The sequence below is a fragment of the Rhinatrema bivittatum genome, chromosome 2 (genome assembly GCF_901001135.1).
Source record: "Rhinatrema bivittatum chromosome 2, aRhiBiv1.1, whole genome shotgun sequence".
NCBI classification, from domain to species: Eukaryota; Metazoa; Chordata; class Amphibia; order Gymnophiona; family Rhinatrematidae; genus Rhinatrema; species Rhinatrema bivittatum.
Genome location: NC_042616.1, coordinates 408,498,051 through 408,523,165, shown reverse-complemented (window position 1 = coordinate 408,523,165; position 25,115 = coordinate 408,498,051). Strand labels below are relative to the sequence as shown.

General features: G+C 41.5%; 1 protein-coding gene across 1 annotated transcript in view; it reads right to left on the bottom strand.

Annotated features, from left to right (window-relative positions):
* The window catches only part of CACNG2 (calcium voltage-gated channel auxiliary subunit gamma 2), a 427,968-nt gene extending 404,038 nt beyond the window's left edge, over positions 1-23,930 (bottom strand). The window contains exons 1-2 of the mRNA XM_029590086.1: positions 23,794-23,930; positions 23,001-23,175 (exon numbers count right to left, since the gene is read on the bottom strand). Of these exons, the coding sequence (XP_029445946.1) occupies positions 23,001-23,010 (10 nt within the window). The 5' untranslated portion in view covers positions 23,011-23,175; positions 23,794-23,930. The remainder of the gene's footprint in view (positions 1-23,000; positions 23,176-23,793) is intronic.
* Between the last annotated feature and the right edge of the window lie 1,185 nt (positions 23,931-25,115).

The following is a 25,115-nucleotide window of genomic DNA, read 5'->3' as shown; positions in this document are numbered from 1 at the left end:
AGAGCGAGAAACTGAATGACAGTATTTAAGGATGAGTAAATGTTAGGTGTGTTCTGCTAAGTGAATATTAAATGCTATTTGAAAAAGGTGCGTTTTTAGAGTTTTTTAAAATTTCTTGGTATTTGAGATTTGTCAGAGATAATTTGGGAAATTGTTCCAGAGTGATGGTCCCACTACTGAAAAAAGCTCTTTTTCTTGTTATATCTAACCTAGCAAGATGGTCTGAGGGGACATCAAGTAGGTTTTGATTTAAAGATCTCATGTGTCTAGTAGGCGATTTTAAACTTGTTTTTATTTAATTTTTTTTTGCATCATCATGCTTTAATTTGTAACTAGTTAAGACTCTTTTATTTATTATGAATGTTTCCTGTAACCCACCAAGAACATGGGATCATGTGGGATAAAAATCTGTTAAATAAATATATTTTAGCCTTCGGGTGGTGGGGAGTCTCATATCAGAGGGAAATATGGAGAACTGACTCAGATTGATGTGTCAGTAGAAAAGGTTTTGGAACAACTGATAAATTAAACAGTAGCTAATCACCAGAATCAGATGGCATCCTTCCAAATGTTCTAAATGAAATTGAATATGAAATTGCACAGCTACTAATAGTTTGAAATACATCACTAAAATCAGTCTCAGTCCCACAGGACTGGTAAGTTGGCACTATAACATCTCTTTTTTAAACAGGGCTTCAGAGGTGACCCACAGAACAACAGACCAATATGTCTAACTTCTGTTATGAGCAAATTGGAAGAGTCTATAGAATTATTAGTCATATAGGTACATATGGCATGTTGGGGAAGTGTCAACTTGGCTTCTGTAAAAGGACGTCATGTCTCACTAATCTATTGGAATTCTTTGAGAGACAACAAGCACCTGATGAACAAAGGGAACTAGTTGATATAATACACTTGGATTTTGAAAAAAAAGCTTTTTATAAGTTTCTCTACTTAACAGCTCTTAATAAAACCAAGTTTTCATGGAATAAGTGGACATATTCTTTCATAGATCAAAAACTGGTATAAAAGTAGGAAACAAAGGGTTGGACACAATTATTTCTCACAGTGGAGGACGATAAAAAGTGGTTTCCCACAAGGATGTGTGTTGGGACCGCTGCTGTTCAATATGGATTTATAAACAATAGAAAAATAGGAGTAAACTGTGGGATGGCAAAATCTGCAGATGATTTAATATGCTTCTAGATAATCAAAAGCAGAGTTGATAGTGAAAAGATACAAAGGTATCTCACAAGACTGAATAAGTAAGCAAGAAAGAGGCAGATCAAATATAACATCCATGCGGGACAAGACAATAAATAAATAAAATAACATGTAGATATACTGTAGATATATATTTAGTACGTGGGCATGCATTTCTTTTATTCTCTTATCATGCAGTAATGGACAGTTGGTAGGACTATCAGTCCTGATTAATATAATTTACTGTACAGCATTAGTAACAAATACTAACTGACAGAGACACCACTGAAGTCAAGGCAAAGCCTCATAGCAAAGGATTTCTCTCCAGGGATGACCCATTGTGACAGGGCGCCTAAACAAACCACCAGCTTGATATAAAAGAGATCTCCTGCTGGCTCAGGAAGCTTTCATGCTATATAAAGATGGTTACCTTATATGATTTTGTTTGTTTATTGTATTTAACTATATTTATTAGGGATGTGCATTTGTTATAACCAAATGGCACATCTGAACCAAAAATGGCCTGAACAAAAATGCCTTAAAGGTTTTGGGTATTTTCATTTTGTTTAAAAAAAAAAAAAAAAAGTCTTCCCCAAGGCCCTCCAATCCCCCTCCTGCCCCATGAAAGCTGCAGGGCCTGAGTCTACCCTTCCCTGGCCCCTCTGACCTCACTCCCTCACAGTACAGTCCTTTAAAAATGGAATAGCTGCTCCCAAAGTAACATCACTTTGGCACCGGCCTCAGGGCTGCCTGTGCCAAGTGGGCATTGCTCCCGCCCCTGTCATCTTGAGGAGTCCATGGAATGGGTATATATGGGGGGGAGGGGGGGGTGTCAGAGGGACCAGAGAGACTCCAATCTGCCCAGCTGTGTAGGCCCGGTCCCTTGGTTTTCTTTGTGGGACAGGAGAGAGGTACCGGGGGGGGGCCTGTTTTTTATTTTTGAGGGAGGGATTTATTATTAATGTTTATTTTAGTTCAGGAAATGAACCAAACCCCAAAATAAATATTAAAAGAGCCATGTAAGGAAAAAAAAAGGCTGCAGCCCCTTGATACACAATTCCCTTCTTTTACTAGATAGTGCACCTACAAGGCACAAGTTTTCTGATATAATTAAATGTAAATATCTCAAAGTAGGGAAACAGTCCTTGAATGTAGAAGACTAGATATTAATTGCATTGTTATTTTAACAGGGCAATAATTTCCTTAGGGTATAATCCAGGATTAAGATGCCTCCACTTCCCCTCATTCTTTCTTCCATTTGATGCAACACAACACTTTTCCTTTATTTATTTATCTGATTATTTATATATTTGTTTGTTTTAAAAAAATATCCTATACTCTGCAAAGTCGCATCTTGTCTGATAACGGAGTACAACATAACACACATAATGTGAACACAAAAATAACATAACATTTAAAATACAATAAAATGTAAAATACAATAAAACTTTCATAAGCAATATAATATGAAGCCATTAGGATACTGCTGCTAGTAACTGAAGCTTTATACAGAATAGGTTTGTGCAAATAAAAATGCCGTAATCTGTTTACGAAATGTCAAATAATCCTTTAAGCTCAAATGGAAGTGCATTCCACCTTTCAGAAACCAAAACAGAAAATGCTCTAGATTTCTTGGTATTCAACTTACATTCAGCTATAGTAGGAACATTAAATAAGAACTGGGAACTTGAACACAGCGTACATCGAGGTACATGCAAACTAAATCTATCATCAGCAAGACAATAAGATTCCTGAAACATAGCCTTTTGCATTATGGTGTAAAACCTCAAAAGCAAGTGATGTACCAATGTAATTCATACCTATGTAATATCACACTGTCTTTCCAACATGATCCATAAATAGTCCATCCATACTGAGGCATTATGTACAAGCTGTAAAACTCTAATTATGTATTTGGGAAGACCAGTATACAAAGAATTACAGTAACCTATTATACTATACTTGAACTACCAAACGAAAATCCAGTGGCGATAAAATACTACGAATGGGACGAACAAGCCTCAATTTATAAAAGGCCATTCTTACAACATATTTGATATGATTTTTCATGGACAATGTGGAGTCCACAATTATACCCAAATTATGTGCTTGTTTTTTTACCTTCCCTATTCAGAGGTTTTCTTTGTAGAAATAAAAGTCAGCAAACAAGCTGTGGGTAATACTTTTTATCTGGATTAACTTTTGAGTTACATGTTCTTCATTAGTTCCTGTGAAATGAGCTAAGTACAGTGAGAGAGAGAGTGTGAGTGTCTGTGGGAAAAGGGGAGAGAGGAAAGAAAGGACTTTCGTTTTCAAAAGCCCTTGCTTCAGTATAACAATGAAGTAATGAAAAATAGATATTATACACAGAGCCGAATAAAGCTGTATGCATAATTCCACAAGAAAAAACAAAGTACAAATTCAAAGACAATTCACCACCCATAGTTGTACAAAGTACATTATTAATTCCCATTTTGTTTTAAACTTTTGAATATCATGAGTCCTTCAATAATACTTGTGTTCTAATTTGATTCTTGAAACAGTCAGGAAAAGGAAAACAGTGTGTAGCATTTGGCCGGCCATGGGAAGACCCAAGACCGGCCGCACTCGCCACAAAACGCCGCTGGCCCTTGCCCGACGACACCCTGCTCCACTGCTGCTGGAATGTCGCCACGCTGACGCTGACCCTGGCCTCTTTAGGTGCGCACCTAGCAGCACCTCCTTAAAGGCCCCACAGCGGGAACCTTCCTCTGGCGCCTCCTGATGATGTCAGTCAGCCTGGAGGATTTAAGCGTCTGTGTTCCAACCAGTCGGTGCCTCAGCAGCAGCAGGTTCCCTGCCTAGTCTGCAGTACGTGTTACTTTTCGTGCCTCCTTGCCTTGGGCCTGTCCTGCCTTGTCTCTCTGCCTTGCCTCTTCCTAGTCCGTGCCTTGCCTTGTTTGTGCCCTGGTCCTTCCTTGTCCATAACCTTGCCTCGCTCGTTCCTTGCCGGTCTCCCTTATTGTGCCTGGTCTATCTTGCCCTGCCATGTTCCTCAGTGTCTTGTTTGTCTCAGCCTGATTCTCGGGTCCTGACCTCCGATACAGACCATAACCATGCTCATGCCTGCTGTCTGGTGCTGACCTCCTCTATAGACCATGACCACTCTCTTGCTTGCCACCTGCTCTAACCCTTGGCCTGGACCCAGATGCCAGCTGCTTGCTGCCAGCCCTGACCACTGCTTGTACCTGGACTCCTGCGGCCCCTGGAACCCAAAGGCTCAATCTGCAGGGAACAGGGCTGGTATAGGTGAAGCCCCAGCTCCAGTACCAGTAAGAGTGCATCCACCAGCTGTTGGCATGGGCTTCGCAGGTTCACCTGTGAAGCTGTGTCAACCATGCCACAGCCTTAGGGCTCATAACCGTGACACAATGAGAGCAGTTTCCAGCCCTGCGCTAAAAATTCTCTTCTTTCCACTGTTTACAATTGCCAGTTTGCATTGTCCCAACAGGAAATTCGCAAGCCATGCGTGACTGTTTTGAAACAGTTGTAAGGGGGACCTATATTTGGGCCTTACTAGTGGTCTCAACAGACCCTGCCTATGAGTGATATCAGAGTAGAGTAGGAGTGTTTAGAGAGGTTTGGCATTCCCCAGTGGGAGAAGTCATAGGTTTAAGAAAACTCCTGTGTCCACATGCATGCAGGAGGAGTTACGGGGTCTCTCCCTGCGTGGGGAGGGGCAGATTATCCTGGGGGCACCTTTCCCCATAGAACAGTGCTAATGAGGGGCTCTCCCTCCAAGGGAAGAGATTCTGAGAAGTGGCTCTCTCTCAATAGAGGTGGGGGGGGGGGGGCCTGAAGTGGTTGGGGCCCAAGGTTGACGTGCCAGGAATGGGAAGAAATCTCTTGAGGTCTTAGAGAATGCTTCAGCGGTTTGGAGAAAAGAGGATTATGTCCTTTGTGGGTGTTCAAAGAGAAATACACCCAACAGAGGAACATCCTGAAGAGTTGCTGACTGACAAAAGGAATCAGTCTGAGGCTCATCTGATTTTGGGAAGTGAGAGAAATTTGAGGGAGAAGGAGAAAGAACTGGATCCAGAAACAGGTACCTGAGGAGAATGAAGAGAGGAGGGTTCCTGCCCCAGAGAGCTTATATGGCCTGCAGCTTGTGCTAATGTGAGGAACAGAGTTATTTCTAGTAGTTTTGGACTTTATTCTCCTGAGCTGGTTGGTGCAGTAAGGCTTGGATTCTCTAAGGTCACAGACCTTAGAGAATCCGGCAGTAACGGGGGGCGGTGAAGCGGGGGGAGGTCCTGCGATAGCCGGCAGCGGTTGCACCTCCGCGGCACGAAACTGGCGGCGATAAGGAATCTTACCTTTCACCACCAGCAATGTGTCTGCAGCGTCGGCCTTGGTGCTGCCCCGACTCCTCCTCTTCCAAGGCCGACTCCGCCCCGAGCTAACTATCGCAATGGAAAAGGGACTTATCTCGTGTGATAGCATTAGAGAATGACCCCCTAAGCCTCAGCGTGTTGCATTTGCATTTGGCTTGCCTGCCATCGGTCACCACTAAAGAACTTTAATTTTGGACAACAGCTATTGTGTGCCTAGTGGCATTTTGTTTTGACTGGACTGGCTTGCAGAATATCCCCAGAGAAGGTACAAAGTCCTAAGGGCCTTGAAAAATTGGCTTTTTTTTTTCCCCCTCCCTGTGTGGGAAGAACCTGGGAGCTGTCCAGAGAGCCCAACCAAGAGCCAGGGCAGGGGCCACACTGATCACTGGAAAAATCAATAGAAAATGTAGATAAAAAATGTCTCCTGGTGATATCAAAAAAGGTTTTAGCCCAGGACATTGTTAGAGCATGTAAAAATGTTTTTGAACAAAAGGGAATTGCCTTTGGCCCCTCAGGGCTTAGATGCTTCACAAATGCATTGGTAGTGATGGTTCCATGCAGAGCCAGGACGGGAGGCTCCCGCAGTGTTCTCCGGGCAGGTTTTATAGACAGGTGCTTGTTTGGTGTTTATGATGTTCTGACTTTGTTGGTTTTATGTGTTTTCTGAATATTAGCATGTTACCTGCCTACAATAGGCGACAGAGCGGGACAATCATTTTTTAATAAATAAATAAATCTATGTATGTACTGTAAATAAACGTGTTTGTTCTTCCCTCATCTCCCTGGGATATTCCTGTGCTGTCAATAATGTGTTAGTCTTACATCAAGTGTGTATAGTGTGTGTGGTTTCATGTTATTTCAATTTGAAGACAAAACAAAAGAAAAACAAACTCAATTATGTTCACTTTCCAAGCTAATTTTAAGACAGTTCCAGCCAACCCCTCTTCCCACACACAACTTATAAATAATAATAATTAAAAAAAAAAAAAAGAAAGCCTCCCAGAAGGCTTAGGGGCCAGACCCAAGGTTTCTCTCAGTCTCCTGAGTTCCTTCACCCTGTCTCTTATCTCATCTATGGGTCTTTAAGAGACAGGGGCAAGCTGCAGTTGTTCTTGCCCCACCTGCTGTTGGAATTTTGCCTCTTGGGCCAGCCGGTGCCATTCTGAGAAATGGCACCAGTGGGGCAGGAGCAACTGAGGATTGATCCTGCCCTGAGAAGCCTCATGGATGGGGTAAGAGACAGGGTGGGAGGGGGGGATCTAGGGCCAGCCAGCCACAAGCCCAGAAGGGCTTTTTTAAATTTTTTTTTAAATGCAGGTTCTTTTCAGTGGAGAGGAGCCCAAACCTGACTTTTTTTTTTTTCATTTTCTTTTCTTTTCTATTTCTATTTTTCCCGTCGTTTTTTGTTTCAAATAAATGAAATGAAACAAAAAACAAAATGAAACAATCAGCGCACAGACCTAAATTGTATAGTTTTTCTCTCCCGTGTGTATATATACATATATATATATATATATGTATATACACACACACATATCGTTCAAAAATTAGTAAATGAGCAAGTTTATTAGCCTCTTGATCTATATCAAGTGATATTATGGTACGGGAGAAAGAAAGAATCCTGTCAGGAAGGAAAGTATCTCTCTGAAAAAAAAAGCATTCTATCTCCTCTAAACGTTCTATAGGAAGAGCTGTCTTTATTGCCAACCAAAGCTTTTTAACATAACCCAGCGGCGGATTCCCAAGGAAGACCGGCCCGGGGATTCGCCGCCCAGGCCGGCCCAGGAGATACCACGTGGTCTGCCGAGCCTGGCTCTGTCACGGCTGCGCTCGGCAGACCACGTGACTAGCGCCGCCGGCCCACCGGGGGGATGCCCGATCCCCCGATAGGCCAATCCACCCCTGAAATAACCAATGGGCTTGAGGAGTTAGCACAGTTGCTAAGGAACCCCCTGACATCCACCTGGAATTATTTTAATCTATTAAATAATTAATTTTTGTTCTGCGTGCAGCAGAAACCAAGTTAAGCCAGAGCAGGGCTGTGGAGGAGAGGTAACCTCAGATCGTTCTGTAGTCTTCTGAGCCCTGTGCTCTCTTCCGGTCTTTCGGTGTCTCCATGCATTTAAAACAGATTTGTAAAACACAGACAGTTGAGTTTCATCAACATTTCTCCATATATATCAACTAGCTATCTTATGCTAGTCTGCTTATTCTCCACAGAAAGGTAAATAGTCCCTATCTCTGAGGGCCAGAGCTATTGAACAGCAGTAATCTCTGCAGGGACTGAAGCTTGAATGTTTCTTGCTCTGCTGACAAGGTCAAACAGTCCCTCACCTCCTTCTATTGCAGACAAATGCAAAACACATTGAGGTCGATATTCAGTGCCACTTCGCTGGCCAAGCTCTGACTTAGCTGGTTAAGTGGCACTGAATGAATATTCAGCCATGCTTAGTGGCTGCCATTTAGCCCAGCTAAGTGTGTATCCGGCTAATCTGCTGGACAAACGAGGCACGGGATGGAGGCGTTTCAGTGCACGCCAATATTCAGCCTTTTCTGGGTTAGTTATATGGATAAGTCTAGGACAGCTCTTTGGCTGTCTTATAGTTAGCCAGATAAACATATCCGGCTAAATATAAGATAGCTGAGTACATTCAGCGGCACAGCTGTGCCACTATCTTGGCCAAGTTAGCCAGAAGTATATCTGGCTAATTGTTTCAGCCAGATAGTGGCTGAATATTAGCTTCGGTGTTTTAATCAGTGGTTGATATTCCAGAAAAGCCTGATTAAAATTTTCTGAATCCTTTTTTAGAAATAAAGAAGCTGGATCTAAAACAGCAATTCTGTGCTACAAAACCGATGACACTAAATCATAGGTATCGGAAAGAGGTGGGCCTGGGGGGTCTGACACTCAGGACTTTTTCTTGTTTTTCCATTTCGGAAAATAATGTGCACTACTTGCAAATAGCATGCACTATTTTCTGAAATGAAAACCAAAACATATTATCCACCTTTTCAATAAAAGCTCAAATCGGATTACAATTGCAATATAAAGAAATATTTATACAAACAACAATAAATAAGTTACAATAAAACAGGGCACCACATAAGGACATAAAGTTAATAAAGATAATCACAAAGTCTCCTGTGCTAAAAGTCATTTCAAAAAGTCAGGCTTTAACTAGCTGCCTAAAAGCAAGAAGATCCTTTTCCAGCCTTATCTTCAAGGGCAACAGATTTCATATTGTTGGTACCATGCACTAAAAAAAAGGTGCAGCTTGTGTAAAACATATCTTTGAAACAGAAGGGATACAGAGGTGGCCTGCCCGAGCCTACTGAAGACATCTAGTAAAGGTATATCTTCTAATCCATTGCTGTAAATAAAATGGAGCCATTATGATTGTCGTTTATTTACATGATGCTTTTCCAGCAGGTGGGTTCAAAGCATGGTGCTATAGGTTTGGGTTTACAGCAAGTATAAAACAAGAGTAGGGTGGGATGTGACAGAGCTTAAGTACGGTGAATGAATGGAGCAGGAACAGTCATGTACAGTACCAGAGAACATACAGCAAGTATAAAAACAGTGAGTCAACTTTAAATGACAGCAATACAATTTTAAACGTAACTGGAAATTCAATCGTGAGCCAGTGAAGTTCTGTCATTACTGGAGTAATCCTCTCTCCATGGCTTTGACTTTTAATTAGCCTGTCAGCTGAGTTCTGAATCAGCTGAAGATTTCAAACTCCATATAAGGGGAGCCCCGAATATAACAAATTACAAAAAAAAATCATTGTGTGAAAGAACTAAGGTATGGAGAACAGTTTTTAAATTATCCTCAGTCAAATAAGATTTTGGTGAACAAAATGAAGCTTATTGAAACAGCTTTTGCCGCTGCCTGTATTTGTGCATTAAAATTTAAAAATGAATTTAAAACTACTCCCTAGTTAAAAACTTGCTCCTTCCAGACTAAGGGAACACCATCAATCATAACATTTAAATCACCTTGAGGAGTTTTAACTTCATCTATTACAACTGAGTCAGGTTTTAAATTTTCAGAGAATAATCCAGCGACTCCTGCACTTATGTTTCAACCATGACTAAGATGAGAGTCATACCTCAGCCCATCTCTTAATGGCAATAAGGGGGATGATGAAGAGCTAGTGGCCAGGTTGGAAACACATGACCATTGCTGGTTTTCTGTGTTGAAGATGGTTGCAGTAACATGAGAAGGGCCATGGAAGATGAGGGCTATGTGGTCTTTGCACGCTTATTGCATCTGACAATAATGGATGAGTTGAGATTGGGGTTGGGCAAAGGAATGTGGCAACTTAACCTTGAAGGAACTGATGGAGAGGTGCAGGAACATAGGGGGGCATGTTCACCGTAGCATGAAGGGTGGGCAGCAGCTCTGTGAGAAGCAGGAAGCAGTGGAGGAATATAGGCACTAAGTGGAGTAAATAAAGGTCAACCTTTCCGCCAACTCCAATGCCAGCTGTGAATGCTGCAGACTCACAATGTTCCCTACCACTGAGAACACCCTTTTTCTTGGCACACTATTTGCTAGCCAGGAAAGGAAATGCTGGGCCACCTTGGCCAGGTTTGGTTGGACTGCAGTTTTGTGTGATTACTAGACCATCCAAATCTGTGACCAAGTCCTCGATAGGCTCTGTGAGGTATTGTACAACTAAAATCTGTGCAGGATCTCCTGTGCTGGGGGTAAATACTGGTCTTTCCTGCCAACTGCTGTAGCTATAGCTTATATCAGGAGAGCCTGTTCTGTGGTGGCCACATAGGTGGGGGAGGAAGTGGTAGCTGACAGGGCACTGCTTATGCTGACAGAAGAAAAAAGAAAAGGAAAACATTTTCCTTCCTGTCCCTTTCTGGATACCTTGGGAACGTGGAGCCTTTTTACAGTTGTTGCCTGGCCTGCTTCTGCTCTTCTGCCCACTGTTAGTGCTTTCTCTCTCTCTCTCAGGGTTCAGTGCCTTGCTGTATTGCTGTAATTCTGTTGCTGCCTAGCCTGCTCTTCCCACCCTGCCTCTCTCTTGGTTATACCAAGGTTTGTGGCTAGCAAAACAAAACATTTTTTAAAAAGAAAAACCTTCTCCTTCCATCCTTCCCCTCTGTTGTGATATTCTGCCCCTGTTACTGCCCAGCCTGCTCCTAACCCTCCCATGGCCTTGGGGAACTCCTGCCACTGTTGGTGCCACTTTTCCCCCTCTCACTATGCCTTAGGATGTTCCTGTCACTTTTTTGGTGTAGTTAACCCCTGTTTTGGTGATTTGGAGTGTCATCTTCCACTTTTCTCCTTTTTTGGTGCTTTGGACTTTTCATACCGCTGTTGATGCTGCTTTGACTATCTTTATGTACCTTGGGGTGGTCCTGCCCACTGTTGGTGCTACTTCAATCCTCTTTTGGTGATTTGGGCTACTCCTACCATTGTTGTTAGTGCCCCTCTTTTGCTGCCTTGGGGTATTCCTGCCACTATTAGTGTTGCTTTGCCCCATCATGATGCCTTAGGCTATTTATGCCACTCTCGATGCCGCTTTGCTCCAATTCTCTTGTCTTGGAGTGCTCTTCCATCTGCTGGTGTCCTCTGCCTGCAAGTTTCATTAAACTTGGATGAAACCCCCCAATTTTAGGACCCAAAATAGAATGAATTGCTTCCCTCATTGACATTAATGAAAAACAAATGAATGAATGAATGAATGAATGAATGAATGAATGAATGAATGAAAGGAACACAATTTTGGGACCTGAACCAAATGAAACAAATCACTGATCGAAACAAACCAAATGAATGAACCAAATTAAATATTTTTGATGTGCATACCCCTATTGTTTACAACACTGTAACATTGATGTGTTGCTCAGAATTTGTTGAGCAGAAATCAGAAATAAATTCAAATCGGGGAAAGTTATTTTCACATTCTTATGTCATTTCTAGTTGGTTTCACTGAGAATATTTTTAATGCTTTCTAGCAAATAAGCCCCTTCAATGTGCTGTCCAGCAGGTAGATCAGGGCTCTGGGTATCAGAGATATCCTCACCACAATCAGACTCCCACTCACGCTTTGTCTCTATGACAGAACTGAGAGAAAACTACAAAAGGATTTATGATAATAGTTTGCTTAGTCTGAGGAGGCAGAAATGCAGGATATTTAAAAATCAGCTTCTTCATTTTTAGGTGCTGCTTTTCAAGGCATTTGCTTCCTTTACAGTGTTTTCATATTTTTTTTTTATATTGTGAGGAGTTTTCTGTGTATCAAAATGGGGGGGGATTTTTTTTTTAGGTACTATAATGTCTTCTTTATCAGGAATTTGGTTAGCTCTTTTAGGAGTTACCTCAGTAGCTTGGAGAACTTCTGGCTTCAAATGTCTTTCCTTACTAAAAACCTGTGTTAGCAGCCCCTCCCACATTGCATCTGGCAGTGACACAGCAGCATCCTCTGCCTTCTCAGCCTCCATTACAGTTTCTGCTTCAGAATCAGCCCCAGACTCATTTTATGAACAATGTTTACTGTCCTCAGCTTCAGACTCTGATGCTCCATCTGAAATACCTTTATATTCATAGCTATAATAACCCTTGTTGTATCTGTATTGTGCCTTCTTTTCTCTGGACATTGTTTCACTAAATGAGTCACACTTTCATAGTGAAAACACTTCATATCTTCTGTTGTAACAAACATAATATAGTCAGTGTTATCAATTCTGTATTTCAGGGAAACTGCTTTATCCAAGGAAGCATTCAAAATATTGTTCACACTGCAAAATAATGAAGACTTACCTTGTAAAAGATGTAACATATTTCATCTTCTCTGCTTTGTGGCCCAAATAAATAATTTTAATAGGATACATTAGCTTCCCATACTTTGCCAAGTCTTTTGCTAACTGCTTATTGTTTAAAAGTGGTGGAACATTTGAAATAATAACTTTAACTAGAGGAGTTAACAGAGGCATAACAAAACCAAAAGTATTCTTTATAACAATACTCCTCTGAAATGAGCTGGTTTGCAAATGCTTGTGTAACCCCTGGGCTAGTTAGTCCCGGATAGTGGTTCCAGATGCCATATCTTAAATCACAGTCACTGGTAGTATACTTCCCTTAATGTCAAATCACGTTAATCTTCAGGCGTCCCTGAGTGGGGGAAGATAAGTCTTCTAAGCCCTTTTTTTGCATTTGTAGTTACTGAAATCCAGAATACAGTCCTGTTATATATGGCAGTGATGATAACAGTACTGATCAGCACCAACCTTGCTATGCAGTAAGAAGCACACAAGAAGCTGGATTGGTTTCCAACAATAATATTTTTACTGAGATCCTATGAAATCATGAAAATAGTCATAAGAACATAAGAACATGCCATATTGGGTCAGACCAAGGGTCCATCAAACCCAGTATCCTGTTTCCAATAGTGGTCAATCCAAGTCACAAGTATCTAGCAAATACCCAAACATTAAATAGATCCCATGCCACTAATACCAGCAACAAGCAGTGGCTATTCCCTATAGATTAATAACAGTTTATGGACTTCTCCAGGAACTTATCCAACCCTTTTTTAAACCTAGCTATACTAAGTGCCTTAACTACATCCTCTGGCAATGAATTCCAGAGCTTAATTGTACATTTAGTGAAAAAGAATTTTCCCTGATTTGTTTTAAATGCATTTTTTGCTAACTTTATGGATTGTCCCCTAGTCCTTGATTTATCCTAAAGAGTAAATAACTGATTCACATATACCCATTCAAGTCCTTTCATAATTTTGCAGACCTCTATCATATCCCCCTTTGGCCATCCTCTTCTCCAAGCTCAACAGCCCTATGTCCCTCATAGGGGAGTCATTCCATGCTCGCTGAGGTAGATCTTTAAAAAGTACGCGCACGCGTACTTTTGTTCGTGCAACCGGCGCGGACAAAAGTATGCCGGATTTTATAAGATACGCGCATAGCCACACGTATCTTATAAAATCCGCGGTTGGCGAGCGCAAGGCTGCGCAAAATCGGCATCCTGCGCGCGCTGAGCCACGCAGCCTGCCTCCATTCCCACCGAGACCGCTCCGAAATCGGAGCGGTCTCGGAGGGAACTTTCCTTCCACGTCCCCCCACCTTCCCCTCCCTAACCCACCCCCGACCCTACCTAAATCCCCCCCCCCCCACCTTTGTTGGGCAAGTTATGCCTGCTTGAAGCAGGCGTAACTTGTGCGCGTCGCCTCGCATCCCCCGGCACAGGCCGCAGTGCCGGGGGATTCGGGACTGCCCTCTCGGCCCGCCCCCGAACTGTTGCCATGCCCCCAGACACACCCCCTCCCGCCCCTTTTATGAAGCCCTGGGACTGACGCGCGTCCCAGGGCTTTGTGCGCACCTGCGCACGTAAATCCGGGAGGATTTACGCGCGCAGGGCTTTTAAAATCTAGCCCTTTATCATTTTGGTTGCCCTTCTCTGTACTTTCTCCAAGACAACCATATCTTTTTTTAGATGCGGCGACCAGAATTGCACACATTATTCAAGGTGATGTCTCACCTTGGAGCGATACAGTGGCATTGTGACATCCTCCATTTATTCTCCATTCCCTTCCTAATAATTCCTAATATTCTGTTTGCTTTTAAAACTCCTACAGCACACTGAGCCGACCATTTCAGTGTAATATCAACCATAATGCCCAGATCGTTTTCCTGGGTGGTAATACCTAAAATAGAAGATAACATCTTTACAGCTGTTTGCTTCACTTATCAATGTTATAAATGTTTCTAAATACATTTGTGACTTTTTAGAGTTTTATTAAACTTTAAGATAGTAGAGTCAATTTCTCCCATCCCTATGGTTCAGGGCAAGTGTTTCCCTCCCACAGCATTAATAGTTAAATTTGTTTAGTCCAATTTAGATAATGTCCAAATACAAATTCATATATCTCATACCTCTCCAATAGTTTTCTGTCAAATACTTCCTTTCTCCCCATAATATCAGATTGATCCCATTGGTACTCCTCTTCTCTCAAGATCTTCAGTAGATGTTCATGGGCCCAGTTAGGTGTCCATCCCAACTCCTTTCTCCCCCTCTCCTTCTTCTCCTCTGATGGCTATAAGTCATCCCTCCTCTGGATACAGAAGATCCTCAGGTCCCTTCTCAGTGAAGCAACCTCTCCCTTTGTTTTGTTCATATCAAAACAAAAGATTGAACCCCTAGTTAATGGGAACGCAAGAAAAATATAACATACTTTTTTTTTTTACAGAAAAGGAAAAAATACCTGAGTCCAGGAGGATAGAAATGACTCTAGCTCAGAAAAGAAAATGTTCTTTAAAATTGTTCTTCAGAAATAAAGGAAGGTTCCATTTCTGTCCCAGGTCTCATTTTGAGAATGACAGAGGCCTTATCCCTTCACTAAAATCTAAACTATGGAACAGGCACAATATGTTGCCCTCTAGGAAGGGTAACTGAAAAATCCACAATATAAAATGGTAGTCAGAGCTTATATATCAGAGAAGCTCATCATTTCACATCTCTCATTTCATACTCACACTACAACTCTCATCTTCCCCTTTAACCATGGATTACGCCATCTTAATACTGGTAGAGATCTAACAGGTTCTCTCCACTTGTCTATTCACAAAAACAACACCAACTTTATTCATTCAAGAAACTCATGTTTGCTTTGTATGTTTGCTTCACAAGACTTGTAAGCTCCTTGGAGCATGGAGTTCCCCTTATGTTTATCTGAACAGCACTGCATACATCTAGTAGCACTTTGGAAACAGAAGTGAGAAATAGTAATATTAGAGAAATATATCTTCTTATAACCAATAACCTTAGGACACTATCTATCACAGAAGCAGTTTCTGGAGACAGGATCCTTACCGTATAACTGCCAGTTAAAACCCCACCATTTTCACTAAGTAGACGTTTTCCTCTTGAATCGGCCATCCTAATCAGGGTTTGCGGAAAAAAAAAGTCAGCTTGCCCAACTATCAGAGCCTTCAACAATCAAAGAGTAAATCACAAAGGGGAAACAAAAGAAAGACAAGCTAATTCTCCATACAGAGCAAAGGTCTCCAACCAAACACACCCAGCCTCTCTCTCAGCCCACTCCCACAGTCGTTAGAGAGAGAAAGAGAGGATTATATAATGGTAACCTATTTATGAGTTATGGAAACGCATTCCTTTTCACACGATCAATGAGAATAAACATTTTGTGGACTACCATTATATAAGTTCATGTGCATATGTAGATAGGTAGGATATTGTTTGATCTTCCACTGAATAGGTTTAGATGACACTTCAGTTTTATACATTGCCTCTGCTGTCTCTTTGGACTTTAATGGTCAGCATCCCTGTCACAGAAATCTAATCTTTTCTCTGATTAAAGTTGCAAGCCAAACCATCAAATGTTATATTAAAAATAATGAGAGGAAAGAGAGAGGAAAATAGAGACCATTTTGAGGTTGAAAAGAAATCTGAGGCAAATAATTATTCAGCCAGGCCAGTAAATAGAAATAATTGCTAGTCAAAGCTGGAGCAGAGGCTATAAGGGAGACCAAATGGGATGAATAGAGTAAAAATGGACATATGGTGAAGCATTTCAGGCTTGTCCTGCCCTGAGCTGTGGAATCCATTAGCTGGCTTATTTATTTTTGCATGAACTTCATTATACTTTTCAGACATGCAAAGTCACTAGGGTGATATTGCTTCCCTTTAAAAGGAAGGGAAACTGCACTGAGCATGATTGGCCCATGTTAGCACAATTTAAGGGCAAGAAGCTAAAAATGCATGCCCACATTTCTATTGTGACATTGCCTCATTTGCATTCTCTTCGAAATAGTTATTCACCTCAGTTCCACAGGTATCAATAAGGAAAACACCATCCCTCACACACATAGAAGAAAAGACAATTTTTATAGCCTGAAAATAACTGTTTGAGGTGCAGAGCATGAGGAACTGCTGGCATACAAGACCAACTTGTGTCCAAAAGTAAAAAGAAAAAAAAAAAAGACAACATTTTTTTTACACCTATACAATTTATATTCTGCATTTCATTCACAGCTCTTCTCTCCATGAATGGGCAACATTCATAGGACACTAGATAAGCATACCTTTCCTACCATGCAGTTCTCAACCCTTGTATTGCTCTCATGGTCTACTGGCCTCCCAATCTCACCATCTCCTTCCACACAGGCCAATAAGTAGAGGGACTCAGGCCACTGAAGCCTTATCTGTTACATATTAAGACTCCATTACTGCACCACTTATCCTGCATCTCAAGCACTCACATCACAATAGAAGGGGTTCTGCCTTCATACATCTCACTCCTGCAAGTACTTTATCACTTTCTACAGCACAGCTATCAAATATATTGGCTGGCATCGTGCCTTTTAGTCTAGGGTGCCCAGCACATCCCCTGCTGTTAGAACTCTGAACAGGGTTTCATGCCAGTACTCATGGAGGAAGGCATGCCATGCATGGGCACATCCGGAGGCCAAAGGGCTGGCTTTTGCAACTCACTCTTCATGCCCCTTCTCTACAGCTTGCTCTTTAGAATCACCAAGCAGCACAGCTGTGGCCTAGGCAGCATAAACAGTCGTAGGCTTCTTAAATGCTGGCACCGTGTATTGCCAGCAGTGGTGCGGGGCAGAATCTGAACAAGCAGGTATCACGTGCTCAAGCTTATTACCTGACTGAGAAGAGGAGATGGCTACTAGCACCTCTGCTGTGCTCTCCAAGATCCTGACAAAGGTGGGTCCTCCTGCCAACTCCAGTAAGTTTGGCCTGTTTCGTTTTGCAAATATTGTTGTGTATGTCTAGTAGCGCTAAAAATATGATAAGCAATAGTAACCTTTGGACTTTTTGAAAACATGCAAAATAGCAACTGAAAATTCCCATGCTCATCTTCTGTTATTTGCCTCCTGGAGTCCCAAACCGCTGGGTAGGGGGTGAATCAACCTCCCAGGAGAGTGAAACACAGAAAGAAAGACGTGTGTGGAGTGGCAGGGGTAGAGAAGAGAGAGCGAGCGAGATAACAAATGGTAGCTTTCTGTCATCTTCAGCTGGGATGTGCATTTGGGGGGGGTTTTTTTGTTGTTGTTTTGTTTTTCATTTTGTTTTGATTAGTGTGTGAAATAGAAATGGAAATTAGTGTGCCCTAAAAAAATGCAGTGCACATTGAAAAGAAAGAAAAGGAAAAAAGTGCTGAAAATGGGAAAAAACCCTAAAATGAAATGAGGTTCATACTCAGCCGATATCCTGGTGAACAACTTAGCCAGATAAACATATCCAGCTAACTGATCTGGGATATTCAGCGCCAGTGGTGTGGCTGCACCGCTGATTATACCCAGTTAGCCAAAAGTTAGCCAGATAAACATATCCAGCTAACATCAGACCTGCTAAGTAGGAAGTTTGACTTACCTGGCTAGCATAGCCAGATAAGTCTGAATATCTCCACTCATCTGGCTAAACGATGCTGAATATTAACCTCAAACAAACAAAAAAAAAAATTGTAACTGCACATCCCTAATCTTTAGTAGTTTTACATCATTTGACCTTCTCTGCATGAAAATGTAATAAGAAAATATAGTGGGAGGAGTAAACCCACAAATAGTTCATCTACAGTTTGCTGTCGTCTCAGGTCAGTATACCCCAGAAGGCACATCATCTGCAGCTGACTGAAATGGGTAGGGGTGGCATCTGGGGCCTTGGTTAGGTGACTGCGCCTCTGTGTGTTTCTGAGTGCATGGGCAGAAAGTACTCGTTGGAATACTGCTTTTGCGTCCTTTCCCAGCAATCTGGATTTGCTGCATGCATTCCCATGCCATACAAGTCGGCTGCAGTATTTGCAGAAGATATGCATGCTGGAAGCCTTCAAAGCTTTCTATTTTCCCCAATCCACACCTCTCAGCTCTTTCTGTATCTGTACTTTGGGTTATAGTTGTATAAAACAACTGTGTCCATCTGTGATTATAAAGCGCTTTGCAAAGCAATAAAGGTAAGCAGCTATTAATTTAAAAATTACTTCTTCCCCATGAAACTTAATTTGCTGTAATGTTTTTTTGAACTACTGCAGTTGTAATAGAAATTAATTTCCAAAAGGATTCATGAGCAAAAAAAAAATAAAAAATCCCCAGATCACCACAACAAAAGAAAAGGAGGAAAAGATGGTTTTAAAAAGTATAAAGCATCCCAGTCCTCTTGGATTGATGAACCAAGCCACCAGATCTATTCCCAATACAGTAAAGCTCATATTGGCAAGAATAAAATAAAACCAGGTTCTTTCTATTTGAACTAGGGTAAGGTGAGAGAGGTTTAAATGGATTAGTTTAAATGCCAAATGGAAGTTGTGGTTCTCCACATATATCAAACAACTTAGCTAATATACAGCATATTATATTACAATTATACGTTAGCTAAATTCTTTTCTTGGCTAAGCAAATGAGGCTGCAAGTAGATCCTTCATATAAATTCTTTCTAGGTTATCATAAGGATGATTTGGGAGCTGGCATGAGTTTGAACCCTGGTTTGGAGCAACCCTAGGAAGGAGTGTGAAAGTTTATTTAAAAAAAAAAAAAAAAAGATAATTTGCTGACTGCAATGGTCAAGTAAAAACCAATACCTTGCTTTCCGCTGGATTCCCGAAGGAATCAGTGCGAGTCTGTAACTCACTGTGTACCTTTCAATCCAGAAGGGCTCCCATCTTCCTGCCTCAAGCCTTTAAAAGGAGATTGGATTAGAGGGAGGAAATTGGACCTAGCCCAGTATAGTGGGTGTGGGATTAACTGCAAATCATTTCAGTTTGTTCCTTGGATTTATTAGTCAAGCATTAAATAAAATTCCTGGGAAAAATGGCATCCAGCTGTAGGGTGAACATTGTTTGATATGATCTAAATTTCATTTTTCAACAGTTAGTCCGGAGCACAGCGCTGCATAAGCTGCACAGCGATGCATGCTCACAGAGTGGCAGATGCGTGTGCAAATAGTGCATATTCGCAGAAATGCGATTTTATAAACCTCACACCTACACGCGCAGCCAAGTACTGGCGTGTGAATAAATGTGCTCATGTAAAAAAAAAGGGGCAGGCTAGGGGTGTTCCTGGGTGGGGCTAACATTTATGATCATAAGTTGCTGTTTTATAGCCAGCAAAAGCTGTGCACGTACTGCTGTTCCCTGCGCATGCATACACCCGCTAATTATCTGGTGTGAGTCAGAATAAAATTCTTTATAGTGAAATACTGACAGGGTGAGGGGTCTGGGTAAACTGGGGGAGGGAATTCAGGCTAAAGAACCAGGGGGGGTCTTGATGACGTAGAGACAGACTGGGCAAATGGTGGTTTAACTGGTAAAACTGGTAATTACATGTCCTTGTGTAAATGATTAAAATTTGGAACACAAATATGCACGCATAGCAGATGTACGCCAGTTATCTGGATAATTTTTTACTCATCCGGCTAAGTGGCGGCAAAGACACCACTTCTCTGGTTAAGTCTTAAAAAGCACTACATAGCCGGATAAGTCTTCAAATGCCAGTTATCCATCTAGCATATGTAGTGCTTTTACTTATTCGGCTATCTTACATAGCTGGATAGGTCTTAGTTCTACTTAGCTGGATATTTGTCACCATTTAGCCAGATAAGTCAACATTTATGTGGGAATGTTTCAAATACATGTCGTAAGTTTTTTAATATGTGAGCATGTTATGGATAGACTTACACATATTTTATATAGTGTGCATTGGGGTGGGCATTTGTTTGCAACAAAATAGTAAATACTGATGATGTTTCCTATTTTCTTACATTTTGGGAATAACAAAAAACCATAGGAAAAAACACAAAATTTCATGTTGTTTTTCCTATCAGTTTTTTTGGGGAGCAAAAACAGTAAGTTTACAAAAAAAAGCAAAAAACCCAGTACCCGCCCCAACCCTTCTCATTTATTACAATATTGAGCCACCCTACCAGCTGACTCCTTGCCCACCCTCCCTCCCCCCCAGGACTCACCAAAAACATCTGGTGATCTAGTGGGGGGCCCAGGAACAACCTCTTGTCCTGGGCAATGGCTTCCATTAGTCAAAATGGTTATGGCTGCCCTTTGCTGCTATCTTGCGACAGGAGCTACTGGTGCCATGGGGCATCCCCTGTCACATGGTGGAAGCAATGCCATTTTTCAAAATGGTGTCGGCCAGCCCTTTGCCCCGATCAGTCTGTCTGTCTGTTCAGCCATCCATATGCATGAGTGGTTGTGCCCCTGCCCGGCCACTCATCTCATGAAGTCGCCATGCACACCACACGTCAGGCAGAGGAGGAGTTGGGGCAAAAGTGGGAGGAGCAATAGGATTCCAGGCTGCTTTTCCCCACCGCCGCTACTGGAGAATGGGATGAGAGGTGGGCACTTGTGTTGCAGTTCCTGCTGCTGTCAGTGGGAGCCGGTGATGAGCAGTGGGAGCCATTGCCCTTGCTGCTTCAAATGTCCGACAATAATGCTGGCCTCTTATCACTGGTGGAGAAGGGAGAGTGCTGAAAGGTGGATGAAGAGAAATCCATCTTTCTGCATTGCCAGTGGAATGCACTTTCCAACTTATTACATTTGTACAGAAAAAAAAAAACACCTCATAGTAATAGGATAGGTTTCTCTCTCATTCTGCTTGACCCACCCACCTCTTTTTGGATCTCTCTGTTTTGTTTTTTTCTTCTATCTGTGAAATTCCCTGGCTTTGGTTTATATTTATGAAAAAGTGAGGCAGAGCAGGGGGACAGGCGCGTGCCATCATGTCAGCATTTTTACAGAGAGTCAAACAGTCTGGTATCAGGAGTAGCTGTTTAATGAAAAGTTATCTTGCAGAGACAAGCAATGCCTTGGAGTCTAAGAAAAGCTCTATTACAGACCTTGTTAATATATTAAAGACAGGACCAATATGCATTTTAATAAAAAGCCATTCAGTGGGTCCCTTCACAAGTAAAGCTGGTAGGAAGCAGTGCCAGGGTTTGTACACAGTTCTTTTCTGTGCTATAGAAAAAAGAGCTCTCCCCACTGATTTTTCAGATGTGAGAAATGGATTGGGGGAAGGGTTAGTGAGAGAGGAAAATAGAGAGGCACAGGGAGAGATGAAGGCAGAGAAAGGTAGAGTCTGGTGTTGGGTGTGGTTAGGGGGGGTCAAGAAAGTGCATCAACAGATGAGAAAGAAAAAATGAGAAAGAGGATGAGAGGGAGAGGGAGAGGGGGTGAGGGGGTGAGAGACAAATATAGGAAGAATGGTATAATAAAATAAAATGCTAGAATTCCAGAAATGGCAAAAGTGAGATAAGGGGCGTACTGAGATCTAAAGGCATTAGAGTTGTACAAGAAGAAAAAGATAGATTGACATGGAAGAGGGAGGAAGAGTTGTAGAGGGGGTAAGAAGTACCTCACTGGTGATTAGATGCACATTCATGCATTCTGCTAGTAATTGCTTTAATGTCAGTGCAGTCTCATCACCGAAACACAGAACAAGTTGAACCCTTCAGCACACTATCTCTTTACTCATTGAAGTCTTCCTTCTGTGCTGTCAGGAAGGAAGAACAAGGCAGAAATTTAGACTGGGTTTTCCCTTCTCCTCGTCCAGTACAGCTGAACGACTTCACGTAAGAACATAAGCATATAAGACATGCCATTCTCGCTCAGACCAAAGATCCATCAAGCCCAGCATCCTGTTTCTGGCCGTGATCAATCTGGGTCAGGAGTACCCGGCAGATCAGTTCCTTGCCTACTCCCAGGGATAAGCAGTGGGTTTCCTCGAGTTCTCCTGGCTAATAATTGTTTATGGACTTTTTTTTTCCCCAGGATCTTGCCCAACTGCTTTTAAACTTAAATTATGCCAGATGTCTTGACCACATCCTCTGGCAACATAGTCCATAGTTCAAATGTGCGTTGAGTGAAAAAATACTTTCTGTGATTTGTTTTCAATAGCTGCATTTCAGCAGCTGTTTCGGGTGATTCACGGAGGATCCCCCAGTCTTAGTACTATGAGATGGTAATTAACCACCCCTTATTTACCCATTCCAGCCCATCCTCAGCACTTCTTGTTCCCCTGTATTGACAGATCTTTGCAATCTTTCGGTTGCCTTTCCCATCTCTCTTTACTCTCCTATTCCATACATTTCTACCAATCCGGGAGCCGAGTGACCTCATTCCTTGTTACCTGGGCTCGGCTGATTGCCTGCTGACAGGTGATCCGAGGACACTGGTGGAGCCTTCCTCTGACTCTCATTCACGTGTGAGCAGTCCCCTGCTGCAAGACCTTACATGAAACGGCTAAAGAAGGGAAATGTGGTGGAGGTATTTTCTGAATGAGAAGACAACGTTCATAGAACTAAACCTTGGATGACTGGACTTACAGAGCACCTAACTTTTCATAATAACTAAGTTGTGCAATAAAAGGTAACAGAATATAATATCAAACCTCTCAACTTACTGCAGGCCATCAATGACCCTTTCAAGCAGCCTCTTCATGTGTATCAGTTTCCAACTTCACATTGCAGCCTGCAACTGGAAGCTCTGCATTTTCTACTGCCAAGAGCCGGGCATCAGTTCCGCCCTGAATGCTTAGAGGTGGGAGTTTAAAAACAAGGCCCGGCTCAACAGTGACCCTGAGGAGTTTGAGAAAGTATTTAGGCTATCACACATTATGCTAAATAGGATCCCTAGCATTACATATAAATAGAATAGTAGGTAACTGTGAGTAACTTGTCAATTAATATATAGATAACTCAGAATTATTATACAGATATATGGACTAATCTGTAAAATAGCAGGTTACTTTATATACATGTTAATAGATGAAATAATTTAGAATTATTGCACAGAGTAACAGATAATTGTGAATTACACACAGAGTAAGAAAATGGTTTAGAATTATTGCACTGATACATAAAATAATTTATAGAATGTATATATTATTGTGAATTACAGATAGGACAATAGCTAATTTGCAATTGTATGTGAATTAATAGATAACTGCGATTTAAAAGTAGAATAAATAGGCTGTCATAGTAAACCAAAAGACAGAAGGTGGGGGGGTCACCACATCAAGTAGTAGACTTGACCCCATTAAACTTTGCTGCTGGCCTATGATCTCAGCTTTTGTCATGATTACACAATAGACAGGTTTCAGTAAGTCCAAGGTAACATATTATGAAAAAGTGACAGAATTCTGGGGACAGAACTCATCTGCTTAAAACATGTTATTTTATTTATTTATAGCTTACCTTTATAAATTGCCCTTTCTTAAAAGCTCTTAAAGCCATGTCATCTTTAAAATGGCAGCTTTATCCATCCATTGTGTGCTGTGTGCTATTTCAAACTGTACCTTGCTCCACCACAAAGTTCTATTTTAGTGCCTTATTCAATAAAGATTTTTGTTACCTTAGGGAAAAAAATCCATTTAAAATAAGGCCCTTCAGGTTTTTTTTGTAATTATTTAACCATCTCTCCAGCAATTCTCTAATTCACTTGTAACATCCATGTTGAGAGACATGACACAAGTTACCTCACTGGCACTGAATACATGTGACCCAAGTTAACTGTGATGTCATCAGTTACATCATATAGAGAATGAACCAATCAGATACCAATCCTTAATGTGTAATATATGACATTGTTTCAAACATGGTTTGAGGGAACTGCACAGAAAACATCTTAAAGAATTTCCATAGTAACAACCGATAGTAGCATTGAAATTTTCCTGTATATGTGGGTATGTTTTTTCTTTTTTATACTCCTGGATCCTGTCTTGCAAGCTTATTTTCTGCTAGAAGTATCATAATGGATTGTCCCCACACATTCTTTATAACGATACTTCTTAACTATTAACCTTTCTCCCCTTTTGCATAATATTGTGAACACAATATTGCCTCTGTATCGCTCTATGGTGAGACCGCACCTTGAACACTGTGTACAATTCTGGTCACCGCATCTCAAAAAAGATATAATTGCGATGGAGAAGGTACAGAGAAGGGCTACCAAAATGATAAGGGGAATGGAACAACTCCCCTATGAGGAAAGACTAAAGAGGTTAGGACTTTTCAGCTTGGAGAAGAGACGACTGAGGGGGGATATGATAGAGGTGTTTAAAATCATGAGAGGTCTAGAACGGGTAGACGTAAATCGGTTTTTTACTCTTTCGGATAATAGAAAGACTAGGGGGCACTCCATGAAGTTAGCATGGGGCACATTTAAAACTAATTGGAGAAAGTTCTTTTTCACTCAGCGCACAATTAAACTCTGGAATTTGTTGCCAGAGGATGTGGTTAGTGCAGTTAGTATAGCTGTGTTTAAAAAAGGATTGGATAAGTTCTTGGAGAAGTCCATTACCTGGTATTAATTAAGTTGACTTAGAGAATAGCCACTGCTATTACTAGCAACAGTAACATGGGATCTTCTTAGTGTTTGGGTACTTGCCAGGTTCTTATGGCCTGGTTTGGCCACTGTTGGAAACAGGATGCTGGGCTTGATGGACCCTTGGTCTGACCCAGTATGGCATGTTCTTATGTTCTTATGTTCTTAAACTTGGGAAGGTTCCAAGTTGCTT